We start from the raw sequence: 15,902 nt of genomic DNA, 5'->3' as shown, positions 1-15,902 counted from the left end.
AGGATTCACAGGTTCAGTTTCTTACCTGCAACTTCATTCTGCTGCTGCTGTTGACAGGTGATGGTAGCAACACTTTTAAGAACAGAATTTATAAATATTAAACTGTGATTAAGTGATGGATCATCTCTGGCACTGTCACCACATCCGCAGGTGAAAGTATTTACCAATTGACATCAGTTTCAAGTCAAGTTTTTTAATCCTTCATTGTCAGTGTTGTTAGACAACATTTAAACATTTGTAGTATTTATGTTGTTGATTAAAGCTAACATAGAAATAGTCACACAATGCTGTACGTGTTACTATTGTGAAAATTCATACCAGATGTGTTCTATAAAAACCATCAACAAAGTTAAAGCAAGAGCTTCATAAATAACTTTATTGGACATTATAAACAACATTAATTTAAACAATTTACAACACTGGAAACATGTATAAAATAGTCTAATAAATGGATTAATTAAATACGGTAGTGTACAATTTACAATCATCTGTAACTATTTAAAATCAAAATACAGTTGTGGATGAAGTTAAAGCTGAATTTCACTGTCATATGTAAATTTGCTTAATAAAAAGAAGTAGTCGAATCAACAGTTCAACAGAATCTTTAGTAACAAGTATAATCATTATTCATNCTGCTGCTGTTGACAGGTGATGGTAGCAACACTTTTAAGAACAGAATTTATAAATATTAAACTGTGATTAAGTGATGGATCATCTCTGGCACTGTCACCACATCCGCAGGTGAAAGTATTTACCAATTGACATCAGTTTCAAGTCAAGTTTTTTAATCCTTCATTGTCAGTGTTGTTAGACAACATTTAAACATTTGTAGTATTTATGTTGTTGATTAAAGCTAACATAGAAATAGTCACACAATGCTGTACGTGTTACTATTGTGAAAATTCATACCAGATGTGTTCTATAAAAACCATCAACAAAGTTAAAGCAAGAGCTTCATAAATAACTTTATTGGACATTATAAACAACATTAATTTAAACAATTTACAACACTGGAAACATGTATAAAATAGTCTAATAAATGGATTAATTAAATACGGTAGTGTACAATTTACAATCATCTGTAACTATTTAAAATCAAAATACAGTTGTGGATGAAGTTAAAGCTGAATTTCACTGTCATATGTAAATTTGCTTAATAAAAAGAAGTAGTCGAATCAACAGTTCAACAGAATCTTTAGTAACAAGTATAATCATTATTCATCATGAGTCCTAATGTGTGAGACAGTTCATATTTATTTGCTCCAGTAACAATCTCCCTCTAAATAAGTGATGCTGTCGGAACAGCACGCTGATATTAACTATAATGGCTGAGGACTATGAAATATGGACTCTAATGTTTTAAACTATTGACAATTTGTTACAGCTACAGTGGAGTCCAAAAGTCATGTGATTGTATGTCTGACATGGGGCAGAGAGTGTAATAAGACAGTGAGGAAGTAGGGAACAAGGAGGAGCACAGCTGATAAGACTGAACAATGTTATGGCCACAAGTGTTCGTATCATGAAGACTTCCAACATACGGTGACTGGGAGGACTGTGCCATGACGTCATATACTGACACAAGCAACCAACATGGCTGTAGTGAACTGACACCTGGCTCTGTGAGCAGTCAGTAAGTGAAATACTTGGTGAGTAAAATTTCCAGGGCTGTTGTATCTTCTGGTACTGGATGTGAGTCCCACAGCATGGGAGGTTTTACTTTCTCAGCAAAGTGGTTCCACAAAGGGTTTATATCTTGATGCTTCATGTGAGCAGTGTAACATCTACTGGCCTGAATGCAAAATGGGCAAATACAAACATTTGTACATCACAGATTTTATGTAAGTATAGGGCTAAGCATGATTGTATTTTATAATCCAAGCATAGATTTATATACTGTAAAAGCATATATATATCTATATATATATATATAGATATATATACACAGACAGACAGAAACAAACAAACACAATCTCCACAATTTGGATTACCTTCAAAATAAAAGTCTCAACATGGTAAGAGGGAATTATTGGCTCTGTTGTACAAAACCTTATGCAATTTATACTGCGAAACACAGAAGCACAAACACTTTCAAAATAAGAGTCTCAAAAAGGTAAGAGGTCATAGGTCATAAAAGTTCAATCTTAGAAGCCATTGTCTATATGGAGATATAGTGGTATAGCTTTATTGCAGATCAACTTCTGTTAGGACATGTACATGTGTGTATCCATGTACATGTTGTATCCATGTACATGTGTGTATACATGTCTTGCTGTGGTTGTGGGGACAAATTTGTGTTTGAAAACCATCAGTGTGAGGTTATTGTGGCCAGTCGTGACAACTTCAAAAGGCTTTTTGAGGGACAGCTGCAGTGACTGAGGCCAGTGTCAGGATGAGTCTCTACAACATGAATGAAACTGAAAGTAACGTCCTTTGTGCAGATTGAAACAAGTGTGAAGTACACGCTCCAAGCAGCAGCAACATTCAAAATCTCTCCAGGAATTTTTTAGTTTTGTTTATTACTCTGTCCTCAGTGATCACAGATTCACTTTCTTGCCTTTTACTTCATTTCTTCTGTTGTTGATGGATGTTCAGTAGGAAACAGATGGAACTGACCCACCAGAACTGCAACCTGGAGCAAAACCAGACTCTTCATAGATGTGATGCTGTGACCTCAGAGACGGATGTGTTCACCTCACACACTCTTTAGTGTGAACTGAACACTGACAGTTCAGATTGTGAAGCAGTTGTCAGTGTAGTACAGCTCATGTTCATTAGTTTTATTTAGAACTTCATCGTTGTCATTGAAAAGGTGTTTAATAAATAAACCTGTGATTAAATTTTACTGAGTGTTTCTTCATATTTACCATCTGCCTCATGATGAATCTAACAGTCACTTTGGTGAATCAGTGTTTTCATTGTTATTAAAATTGGTAAGTTCATAAGACAAATTAGAAAAGCACAAACTCTAGTATCTGTCTCTAGATCCTGTATTGTCACTGTTGAAGGACGGACACATTTAAACATTTCTATCATGTTTGTTGTTGATTAAAGCAACATAGAAAGTCTTTGATTAATTACAGATTCAGGAAAAACTTCAGTGTGTTGTGATTTCTATACTGTGCTGCTGCTACTGTTCAAATTCATACCAGACACGCTCCATCAAAACCATCAACAAAGCTAAGCTTCATAAAACATTTTATTTCACATTAAAACTACATTAATTTCAACAATTTACAATCAACTGTAACTGACAAATTAAAAATAAAATACAGTTGTGAATGAAGGTACAGGTGAACTTCACTGACACAAGTTTGCATCATAAAGAGGTGGATAAATCTTATTTAGGAACAAGTATAAATTATAGCAGAGATGTAAAATAATGCTTCATAGCTCAGTGAGGACAGAGCAACAGTCTGACAGGTTGACTGGAAGCTGTTGCAGCCGTCCATAAGTGATGGAGGGAAGGTGCAAAAAGTCCAGGAGCCGTGATTCATCATCAGTCTTAGTGTGACACAGTTTACATGAAGCAGACTCAGTCTGAGGGAGAAGCTGTTCTGAAGTCTGTTCTTATTGGTTCAGACAGGAGCCTGTTGCTGTCAGGTTGCCGATGCAGGTGGGCGTACTCTATGGCAAGCCGTTTTAACATCTAATGGCTAAATTTGACTATCCGCAATTAATAAAATTAATAAAACGACTTGCCATAGACGTCCATTAAGCCAAACTCGAGGCTTCAAAACGGCAGTTCACAAACCAATGGGTGACGTCACGGCAGTTTGCCACTCGTCTACAACACATTTAAACGTTTTTTCTATTTTTGCTTTAATTCATAACAGTCTTATGCTACATAATATATTTTGTAATATTATTACCTAAAAGTTTTGATATAATATTTATAGTCACAAAGAGTTCATTCTGTTGAGTACTAATATTGTTGACTTTGTGTAATGGTGTACATATCAGTCAAAAATCAATCAAACTACGAATAATTATGCAATCGATACACATACATTTCTGCAGACACATCTGTAGTCAGTATCGCAATTATTTGCTCGAGTTTGGATCAATATACGCTCCTAATGCCACCTCTACAAGTATTTTCGATTAACTTCTTTAGTCTCTAGACTCTATTGTGTAATTATATTATGTTATTAAATTATTTTGTAATCGAAATGTGGAATGGAAAGTAATGACGAAAGTGTGGGAAGTAAAAAAAAAATAATAATAATAATAATAACAAACAAATGAAGAATACATTTCCCATGAACACAGCAAAGGAAATACGTCACTGTCGTTTTCTTAAAGCATGCTGGGTACGTACGCTCTCTCTTTCCGGCTGGTACGCCATCATGTAAGCGAGTTTTTCTATGCCTTAGTACAAAACGCAATCCATTAAAATCATCTTTTATATACTTCATCTGTCTTTTTGAATTGGGACGTTGTTTAGAGACTTATTCACGATCCATACGCCTTGATTATTTTTTGACTAACACTATTACAAACACTAACTATAGCCCTGTTTCAAAGGCGCTGTGTTGTAGTCTATCCGTTAGCCATTGACACTGCCGCCCGCAGTAGAAAGCCAATGTGTGGTTACCGTGATGTCTTGACGTTTGTGGAAAAATTAAGTTTTCGCGATTTAATTCATATATATGCGATATATGCAGCGTGTTATTTCTGTGGTAGCTCGAACAACGTTACGGTGTAGTGAGGAGTGATGGGCTACGCGGCTAACGTTAGCATGCTAGCTTATAGACTTCTAGTCGGCTTCCTAACACGCATGGACCACTGTATCAATACACTTTGTATGTTTTGTTTGTAGTACGGTAAACGGCTCAGTCGACCAATAAGTTAAGTGTAGTGTCGGCAGCTCAGAGGTTTGGAGAGTGGAAGTAGTCATGGCTGTGTTGAAGCAGTTGATCGGAATGGCTCCACTCGACTTCAAATGTATTGAGCCCCGGTGGTCCTGAACCATGTGTTGTGACCTGAGAGTTGCAAGTTTCAAATTGTCTTGGATCTGTAAGGCAGACAGCAGATTAAGCTAAAAACCTGAGCGAGGCTGTGTTTTGTGTAATGAGAACTTGCATGACTACCTGTTCCAGCATCATTTCTGTAAATGTTATATAGCTAAGCTAGTGTATTAGCTAGTGTCAGTGTATTTCAGGCTGAAGTGCAGATGCTGGCTGCATGGTCAATATTAATCCTGTATACTGGATTACTGAATTGCATCATTTCGTTAGACATGTAAGAGCTGAGAATTAATATCAAAGATGTGCTAATTTATATAACTGATATTCCTTCTCCACAGATAAGTCAACATGGGAGCATATAGGTATATGCAGGAGTTATGGCGCAAGAAGCAGTCCGATGTGATGCGCTTCCTGCTCCGTGTGCGCTGCTGGCAGTACCGTCAGCTGTCCAACCTCCACCGCGCTCCTAGACCCACCAGACCCGACAAGGCCCGTAGGCTGGGTTACAAGGCCAAGCAGGGTGAGTGCTGAACCCAGAGTTTGTTCCATACTTAACACCTGCACATAAGTATTCTGTCATCATCTTTGCTGATCATGTTTTAATATTTTTTCTGTTTGATTCCAACAGGTTACGTTATCTACCGTGTCCGTGTGCGCCGTGGAGGCCGTAAACGCCCCGTGCCCAAGGGTGCTACCTATGGCAAGCCAGTGCACCATGGCGTCAACCAGATCAAGTTTGCCCGCAGTTTGCAGTCCACTGCTGAGGTACGCTCATGTGCATGAACTACTGTACTCCACCTGAAGTGATTATACACACGTTATCTGATGTGATTGCGGCAGTAGCTTTACTTTAACTGCAAATGGTGGCTTGTCATTATTGTTCAAAATAATTCTTTGTGTGGGTATGTAGGAGTCAGTTTTGGATGGTGCTTATAACATCAAGTTATAATGGTGGCTGTTTCACAATGGTGAAAAGACACTGAAACATCCTAGAAAACATTCCAGTGCAGACACCAGTTTTCCACAGACTGTATTCTCCTCCAGTCACAACTTCTTCACATTTCCCTTGTTCATCATGCACCCTGTTAAGTTTCCGGATCTTGGTTTGCTCATGTTAGAGCACCTGCCACCTCTCCCTCTTCAACTGGAGCTGCTCTGTATAGCACACATACACAAACTAGCTGGTAGTCACAATCATGATAGTAACCTAAAGATTTTTTGGCTTTGAGCTGTTCCACATGATTTAGCAAAGTTTGAATTGGAGCTTTAATTTTGGTATTTTTTATGCTTAAGACTTTGTGAGGGTGGTGTAATCACACACCTGTGGCTGCAGTGGTCCTCTCAGAAAGATCTATCTCCTGTCTTATTGCTCAGGCCACCCAGGAAAACAATGTATATGAAGCACAACAGTCCATGTATTTTATAAAAGTCCTTGATGGCTCGTGTCTGTCAATAGATCATTAGGTTGTTTGCACAGTTGTTTGGATGAGATTTGAAGTCAGGACTTTCTGCTCCTCCATCTGTTGTGGATGCTATTAGACCAAAATCTAAACAGTATTTGTTGTTGGTATGCTGATGTTAACCTGAGATGATAAGCTGGCCTCTACACTAAATTCATTCATTTTTAATGGAACTGGGGGAGATTTAGTGTTAAACATGAGTCAATGGAAACCTCATTTTTAAAAGTACTAGGAAAGATGTATCTCATCAACGTAGTTCTCATGAGCAGCATCAAAATTGTTGGTTCATATTTGCTCAAATAAACACGTTGGACATTTTCACTGAAATTTAAAGTGGAGTTGAAGGTTTCTCTTCAGTTAATATCTGCTCTGTCCACAGGAAGCTGGATTTGCCATTTTTAGATTTTGCTTTTCCTTTTTAATGTTGATCAGAGCAGCAGGGTTTGTGAATGAGTTGTGCTGGTGACACAAAGTTAAAAATATCTTTGCTGCCACTGGGAGCCGCCAAAACACAAAGTATCTTTTTACAGCTTTAGGATGGTGCCATATTACTTTTATTTTCTAAATTATTACAGTGTTGATTTTAACATTGATCAGGCAAGTAGAAATCATTCACTCATACCTTCTTTTAATTAAAAATAATTTTATTTCCCAGGAGCGTGCTGGGCGTCACTGTGGAGCCCTGAGAGTGCTGAACTCCTACTGGGTGGGCGAGGACTCAACCTACAAGTTCTTCGAGGTGATTCTGGTCGACCCCTTCCACAAGGCCGTCAGACGCAACCCAGACACCCAATGGATCACAAAGGCTGTGCACAAGCACAGAGAGATGCGTGGCCTGACATCTGCAGGAAAGAAGAGCCGCGGCTTGGGCAAGGGCCACAAGTTCCACCTGACCATTGGTGGCTCTCGCCGTGCGGCCTGGAAGAGGCGCAACACCCTGCAGCTGCACCGCTATCGTTAGAGCACGTCACAGATCTGTACATTAAAAAAATAAACAGCCCTTTTTATGGTGACAATACTGTCTGGTGTTTCTTTCAGTTGATTGAATTATTAGCTGTTAGCCTGCTCTTATTTTGGATTTGACATCTTGTACTTTCTTTGAGAATAAGTTTGTTGAGGACAGAATTGTCCCTACGCATGTTTGAGTGAACTCATTATGTTTGAAGTAATATTAGATCATTCCAATGTGACATCCAAGTAGCTACGTCTCCGAGACGACTGATTTAGGCGTGCTAGCATTTGATAGAAACGGCGGAGGCAATCTGAAGGCTCATGTCATGGGAGAACATGAAAAAAATGTCAACTGATGTTATTTAACCATGTTAGCTAGCATCAACTAGCAAGCTAACCCTGGATTCTGTAGGCTAGCAGTCAGGTTGCTAGCATGAGTAAAATTAAAATGGTGGTTATATCAAAGTATGACTTTAATTTCTGTCTTAAATATCTCACGACAGTGTCCCCACAAATATGACTAATGATTTTTTACTTTTCATGCCTTACTATTCTGATATTTTTATGACACTTTATGCCTCAATATAATGAAGTTTTTATGATTTACTGTGACTTTTTATGACTTACACTATCACATTTTCATCACTTTTTATTCCTCACTATACTGTAACTTTTGAAAATCTCAATGCAAATAATTGTCACAACTGGAGAGAGTTGTCTACATCAAACTCTAAATCTACCCTTCTGCCTCTGACACTGAGTTCCTTCCAACCATCTACACATTTTGAACTGACCCCCTCTCCTCTCCTCTCATTGGCACTAAAACCCACCACAACTATTTTGTGTCATCCACTGGCTGATTCCCCTCCAGGCAGTTCATAGTACTACCACTTAAAGAAACCCAATCTGGACCCTTTTGTTCTTTGTGACAACTGACCTACTTCTAAACCTTCAGCCATTTTAAAAGGTGCTTCACAGGGAGTTTATGGTGATGTATAAAAGCATCAAGACATGAACAGCACTGAGACTTTTCCAACTCCACACAACGATGACTGTCGTATCTTAATTATGACTGATCTTTGACACGTCATGAGCCTAACCACTGCCTCACAGCTTCTGGCAGACGACTATACTGGAAACAAATATGACCTTGTGCTTTGGAACAAGTTGCCTGAGGATGTTATCAGACTCCTATTTTATAATTCTTAACATTATTATTATTATTATTATTATTATTATTATTATTATTATTATTATTATTATTATTAAGCTTTATAATAAATAATCATTGTGTGTTCCATTGATTTAACTGCTAGGAAACACTTCCCTCCTACAACACTGATTCTTGTACTAGTGTAGGTGATCCTACATGTCTGGCAGGTGCAGTCTGGGAAAGGTGTAATCTTAGAGGTGTTTGGGTGTGAGGTTTTAAAGACTTTTGTCACTCAGGTTACTATCAGCTCTACTACTACTATCAGGCAAGGCTGGTAGTTTTCTAGTTTTCTCTTTATTGTGAAAAGAGTTGTTCAAAACTAAGTAGTACAATTGTCTTAGGGGTTACACAGGATATGATCTTGTATGGCCACTGAAACATTAAGTTGAATATTAATGGAAAAAAAGAGTACAAGTGTAAAGCACGAAATTAGAATTAGTAAGAGCGAGGGTCGTATTCAAGCAGCTAAAGTCCAATAAATAACTAGAATCTCCTCCTCGTTGTTGTCTGCCTCCTCCACTCTAGTTTCAGGTTACATCCCTGTTTATCCAGAGTATAAAATATTAACCATTTGTGTGAAATGTTTTCATAATGGCTGTGCGAAGTCTTGAGTAATTGCTAACCTTTGCCCACCGAAATCTAATTAGTGCACGTTTGTACCGAATTTGATATTGCGTATTGCGAGATATTGCGTTCACAAGGCCAAAACCACACTTTTCGAGGTCACCTTGACCTTTGACCTTAGATCTTTGACCACCAAAATCTAATCAGTTCATCCTTGAGTCCTGGTAAATCTTTGTGCCAAATTTGAAGAAGTTGCGTCGAGGCGTTTCAGCGATATCGTGTCCATGACAATGGGACGGACGGATGGACAACCTGAAAACAATATGTCTCCGGCTCTGACGGTCGCCGGAGCGGAGGCATAAAAAATGTTTCAGGGCATTTCTGTCCATCATACACTGAAGAGATTTTGCATTTAGATTGAGGTCATTCTTCCATCCGTTGATTTGGGACTTAACTTTCAAATTTTTACATCTATGAATAAAATCTTTACCCAGCAAAATGAAACTGTTCAGAGAGGGCAGCAGCGGGTCGTTGGACTGACGCCAGCTCTGAAACAAAAGCCAGAATTCTGGCACAGATTCACAATGAGATAAAATATGTTCTACGATCACCGTGTCCATGAGTCGCTGTCCAAATTAAACTTCTTATGTAATATGGCTTGGAATGGCCTTTATCACTTTATTGTATTCACTACATGAGCAATAAAGATTACATTCATCATAAAAATCTCCAAAGCTGAAAGTTTCCAAATTCATCCATCCACGTCACAGCCCTCATCCTCTTCTCCATCCAAGCCCGTCCATGCTTTTTGATTACTGATTACAGGTGTATTTATATGGTGTGAAGTTATGCAATAATGGTGAATGCTTGCAGAAATCATAATCATAATCGCATTGCAAAAAGAATAAAAATATATTCCCTCCACTTTTTTTCAATTGCAGTGGGGGATGCTAAACCAACCCGAGCTTTGTGCAGAGGAAAGGAATTTTAGAGCACGGTGTTAACGCTGCTCTCTTCAAGTCTCTCAGTTTCCCCAAAAGCCCAGAATCTTTTATGAGGGTTACAGTGTAACTTCAGTTGGGTCGGATGGTTTCATTTTTGGCCCCTTACGTTTTGGCTAAGCTCCAAATGTTCACAATGTCTGGCTCCGCCTTTGCTTCAAACAGTCATTTGTGCTTTTACACCGTCCACTTAGAGTACAAACAAATTTTATACATACATATATTATACTTTGCATTCCTGCATTAACTGTGGCAGGAACAGAGGACAGATTAGTACCAGAGTGTATTGTTTGTTTAATCCACAGCTTTGTCTGAAATCTAAAGATCAGTTCTGTGCTCTGAAAGGTTAAAAGCTTCTTTCACATGTAAATGTGAAAGTATTTTTACCTGTTACACAGTGGTGGAACACTGCCATTCTTTTGAAGGCACACCTTCAGTATGCAGGGACAGGAAGTAAAAAAATCAATCTGTATTGATGTGTTATGTACCCAGGCAGGGGTAAGGAGAGGTCGCTGTGAGGGTGAAATAACAGATACCATAATAGTGTATCACAGAGAGAATGAGTAATGCAGCCATTTCTCTCCTCGCCAAACCTGATCAGTCTCATGAATCAGCATCATGAATATTTCCACAAGGTGCAGCTCTTAAAACCTTTGCCAACAACTACTGACAATATATAACAGCATATATTTTCTAGCAGGAGATAAAAAATTCTGGATACATCTTTAAACACTGAACACCTGCAATGCAATACATTATTCCTGTTACTCAGCTGTTGGCCTGTATTAATGAACATTTAAGTCTTAGGGCTCTACTGTAACGAGGCGCATGGCGCAGGTGCATTTAGGGTGTGTCCATGTCATTTTTTGCTTTTTTAATGCCAGAAAAAACACTCGCTGTGCCAGGTGCATGGTCCAAAAGGGTTGTACTCAGCAATCTTAAATAATCATGGAGTGTTTTGGGGGCGTAACGTGCAATAAACCAATCAGAGAGTGTCATTCCCTTATTTCCCTGTGCGCCCCGATGAGCAGAGAAGGGCTGAGAGAATCAGTGCGTAAAAACACAATTCACAACGTTAGACAATCCAAGCTTCTGAAAATTTAGCACAAAAAAACAGAAACCTTCACACACCCTTTTCCCAGATTCATAAAGCCATGCATCTGTGTGGTTCTGTTATATAACTTTACCATTGTGGCATATTTGCATTACAGCAGAAAAACAACGTTCTTGTGTTCCATGCTGGTGTGCAGAATTTTTACCCCTCCAGAACTCGTGGTGACGTTGCGCTAAATGGCGTCAACTTAGCTACAATGCAAACGTTAGCAGCAGTAGATCATTACTTTTCAGAGACTCGAGCAATTCTGGTTCCCGTACACCAATCGTTCAGCAGGAAGCTTGAAAAAACTCTCAAATATTTGTTATGTTATTACTAAATATGAAATGTGACAATATTACATTGTTAATTTATTATTTAAGCTATCCATATTGTAATCACATGACAACAAAAAATGTATAAAAGTAAAAAATAATAATAATAATGTCATACTCTTAGAGGAAACGATTGGCTATTTAAATGCACCTGAAGTGAAACAGGCTCCATCTTTAAATACATGTTTGTTTGTTTTTTAACACTTGGCCCAAATCTGATGAGCACATGTTGGTGGCTAAGTGGGGCAGATAGGTGCACATGTTGCCCCACCACGGTAGACGTAATTTCTGGATTACACAGACATGGGTTTGAAACCTGAGCAGAGATGTATTCTCTTCGTCTTTTTCATGATGACAACGAAATCTCTCAGCGAATCAGAATTGATTCAGTAAGCGCTTTAAAGATGTTTCCATGTTGTCTCTTTTGATATATGTTTGTAATCTTCCTCATAGGCCCAGAAATACATATATGACATTCTGTTTTGTCCTTTGTACAGTAAGATATTACTGTATTGCATCTTTCTCTATCTGTGATGTAGTTACCAGGATGTTTGTTTTCACATGGTCATTCTGGGTTATTGAGTACGGACTGAGGAAATTCTATAACTGTACAATTACAGATGTTTTGAACACTTCCTTTGTAATTGTAAGTGTCGTTAGAGTCACTATTTTTTTTTGTTTAGCATCACTATGAATACATTTCCTTATGTTACGTTAACTACTGTTTGAATTCATTAACTGGGTCATAGTGACAACGTATTCCGGTCCTTGGCTAAAACGGCGTTTCCCTGAGCAGGTCAACTGAGAACATGGAAGGGTGGAGTGAAAACAACGGTCATCTCTCACATTACTCCCGTCTATTGTCTGGTCCATACGTGGGTCTGTGGGGCAGCAGTAACTCTTGACCTGGTCTGTAAAGAACCCAAAGAAGGAAAGTGGAGAAGGGGATGGTAACGCGGGGAGATTGCTTACTCCTAAAAGGTTTCTATCGCTGTGAGGAAACATTAGCTGGGATGGAGGGTGCTTTGGGAAATGTCTGGTGTGAAACTCTGGCCAACTCCTGCCTGCTGTTCAGAGACAGAAGGAGGGAAATGTTTCTGTGTCATGTTAACCCAGTAAGAATTTAGTGTGGGGGAGAACGGCTTGAAAACCCTCGAAGCATTGAGCTTTAGAACCAGATCTACTTTGCTGTGCATCATTTCAACAGCATCCGCTCTCAAGTACTGCCGTGTTTGTAAGGTTATCTCATATGATCTATAATATAATACAAACTATTCTAACATTTATTACTGTGAACTGCTCAGTGAATGTCAATTTAATTAATTGTGGTTAGATTTTAAAACTATATCTTGGTGAGTCAAGCTTTATCGGAGGGTTTCTAAATGTCTGCTTATGACGCACTACACGTTTCAATGCTTTGTAACTCTTTCAAAGCATAGCATTTAAATATCAAATATCACAAATGGATCAGAGGATTATGTGTAATACGAAAGGTGAGTGACTCATCACCTACAGAGCTTTTAGGCTCCCACACGGACATTTGTGCCAAATTTGAAGGGATTTCCCTTTTGGAGTTCCCGAAATATTGCATTCACAAAACTCTAATTCCACTCACAGATAACACTGCATTGCTTCATTTACCTCTGATCTCATCTGGTAATTTTCCTAATAATAATGGCAACGAGAGGATGACACAGGTCAAAAATGGAGTAGTGCAATTTCAAACAAAGTAGGAAAAAATCCATTAAAGATATGATATTAAGAGCTAAGACCATCTTTTCATAAAATGGATTTTATAAATTATTTTGTTTCTCTAAAAAAAACTTAATTTACTGTTAATGTTGTGCTATGTTAATTCATTAATATTATATAATATTTCATATCAATATTATACATCAATTATTGTTTTTTGATACTTAAATGGTATTATAAATTCTTTTAGGACTGTCTGTACTGTAAGAAGGAGACGTAGTAGATGAGTAGCAGCTTGTTTAAACTAATCCTGCCAAAATACTTTGTTAAATACCAGCAGTAGAATGTGGCTGCGCCAATTCTCCTACTGAAGCCATAACAAAGAGAATCAAGAGGTAAATGCGAGCGAAAGGCTGTTTTAAATCTAGAATAATAAAATGCATAAAACAAAGAGACTCACATTGTAATGTCGTGTTTCAGTTCTGTGTCAGCGTGTGATAAAAGTAGACACAGATTTTTTGGATTATTAATCTCTTCTCTCTAGTTTCCTTTAATGTGTTGTGCTTCAAATTTAGGTCACAGGAGAAAAAAAAAAAGGAAACTGACCACAGGCTTCGTGTGTTCCTCTGGGAACAAACAAGTCATGTTTTGACAAACTGGTTACTCTTTAAAAATGCACCAAGAGAACTGTTTACATTGTTTCGTGAGGAGTTGAGGATTTTTGGCAGAGCTGCAAAGAACACAATGTGGACTTCAAACTGAGTGAAACTAAAGTCAAGGATGAAGCTCTTTATTTGTTAGTATTTACTCTCTACTTGATGAATTTTCCAATGTAACACTGGCATATGTTCAAAGGGAAATGAAAGTAATGCATCATTATTAGTCACTAAGATGAGGAATGCTAGTATCTTTCCTTCCTTTCATTAGTTATAAAAAAACAACCTAGATTTTTCAGGGGTTAATTATAGGTAGATTGTGATAACTGTCATTAAAATCATTTGTTCAGCTAAAGAAACTTTAGTCCCCTTCATTTTCCCCATAGAAAACTTTATGTGACTCACATTTGGAGCATTTCTATGGCTTGGATCAGCTGTAACCACAGCCACTTTAACATTTATATATAAATACATATACATCATATTGTCAGAGATATAAGTCAGTAAGTTAATTGTCACACTTATTCCATTTAAAGGTCAAGCATGGACCTTTGCATGACCTTTGACATAAACTTATTGGGTTGTTAAAGCTCTAATATTTGCACATAAGCCTGGAAATAGTCAGAACATTTGAGGATTCAGAAACATTTAAAAACACAAGAAGTTATGTCATGAAATGTGAAGAAGATATGTGATGTTTTAATCAAAGTTAAGCTAATTTGGGGGCAGTGACCAACTTAACTCCTTTGTACAAAACGTTCAGATTTTCTTGAGTTGTATGAAACTTGTATCCAAAAACAATCAGACAGACAAAAAGTGACCAAAGTGTCAAAGCTTTGTCCCCTGGGAGATACAAAGGCAACTTCATCACAGTTACAGAATACAGCTGAATAAAGAACACAAGACTCCAATTTGTAGAATTTGACTCTACTGTCAAAAGAAGACAGGCTGGTAGTGGTCTGAATGCTGGGGGTGGGCTAAGAAATACCAGCATTTCAACATGCATGAATCCAAGTTTAAGATTTATATATATATATATATATATATATACGCATAATTATATTTTATAAACTAAACAAAGAAGACCAAAGACATTCCTTCACAGTCTCCTGAGCTCAACACTGAACCCGACTGAGAAAACCAAGCAGTATGCGGAATCTCAAGAAGCTCTTTGGAACATTGTCAAATCATGCTGGGACAACATGACTCATCAGAGGTCCACGCCAGCTCCAGTGCAGACGGTCATTAAAAGCAAAAGGCGGACACACAGATATCCTGCAATCCATGTACAATTTTTTCAAAGATTCAACTTTTCACTCAAACTGTTAGGCTAAGATAATTAGCTGCGTAGCTTGTTGATGTAATTGGATCTTCTATTTATACAAGGACTCACAGAAAGGCAGGCTGCAATGCAAACATAAATACAAGGGAAAACTTTCACAAATAAGTTTGACTAATGACTGATAAAAATAACCCTGATAGTTTTCACATATTCCTTTATTCCCTGCTCTTAACAGCAATTCCACCTTAAGAAATCAGATTCACTGAATGTAAAATTTAACAGTTAACTGAATCAATACAACATGGAAATTTGAATTTACTTTTAAAAATGATTAAAAGAATGGAAAAATTTGAGAGGAAATGCCTGCCAAAATATGTCATCAGACATTTTGAAATGTTACCTTTGCTCTCCTATAATAATAAAATAAAATAAAAAAAAATAAAAAAACACGTACAAATTTGGATTCACACCAAATGATAAGTGTTGTAATTAAAAATGTTGCAACCGCACTTGTCCTTTCTGGACGCAGTGATGTACTGGCCAACTGTCTTTGTTCACTTTGACTGGTGAAAGTATGTCAGTGGGTTACATTGACACCAGTGCAGGGGCTGCGAGGGAGGGAGGAGCCGATGAACTGGGTCACATGGTTGCACACTGATCGCTACTCGAAACAGTCACTGCAAAG

The 15,902-nt window shown here is 37.9% G+C and overlaps 1 protein-coding gene across 1 annotated transcript; it reads left to right on the top strand.

The window, feature by feature from the left end:
• The first annotated feature begins 5,281 nt into the window (after positions 1–5,281).
• Positions 5,282–7,448, top strand: rpl15 (ribosomal protein L15). The gene is made up of 3 exons (XM_022757308.1): positions 5,282–5,490; positions 5,599–5,735; positions 7,086–7,448. Exons 1-3 carry the CDS (start codon positions 5,319–5,321, stop codon positions 7,389–7,391), a joined length of 615 nt encoding a protein of 204 aa, XP_022613029.1. The 5' UTR covers positions 5,282–5,318; the 3' UTR covers positions 7,392–7,448.
• The last annotated feature ends 8,454 nt before the right edge of the window (positions 7,449–15,902 follow it).

This window comes from Seriola dumerili, unplaced genomic scaffold (genome assembly GCF_002260705.1).
Source record: "Seriola dumerili isolate Sdu_G_001 unplaced genomic scaffold, Sdu_1.0 BDQW01000273.1, whole genome shotgun sequence".
In the NCBI taxonomy this organism is placed as follows: Eukaryota; Metazoa; Chordata; class Actinopteri; order Carangiformes; family Carangidae; genus Seriola; species Seriola dumerili.
Note: the sequence above shows the minus strand (reverse complement) of the source record. Positions and strands in the feature narration are given on the sequence as shown.

What these genes read in the sequence shown, in the direction of transcription:
- rpl15 (XM_022757308.1), top strand. Translation starts at nt 5,319, where the DNA reads ATGGGAGCATATAGGTATATGCAGGAGTTATGGCGCAAGAAGCAGTCC. An exon ending in GGGTTACAAGGCCAAGCAGG is followed by an intron (nt 5,491 to 5,598) that starts GTGAGTGCTGAA and finishes TGATTCCAACAG; the next exon opens with GTTACGTTATCTACCGTGTC. An exon ending in GTTTGCAGTCCACTGCTGAG is followed by an intron (nt 5,736 to 7,085) that starts GTACGCTCATGT and finishes TTTATTTCCCAG; the next exon opens with GAGCGTGCTGGGCGTCACTG.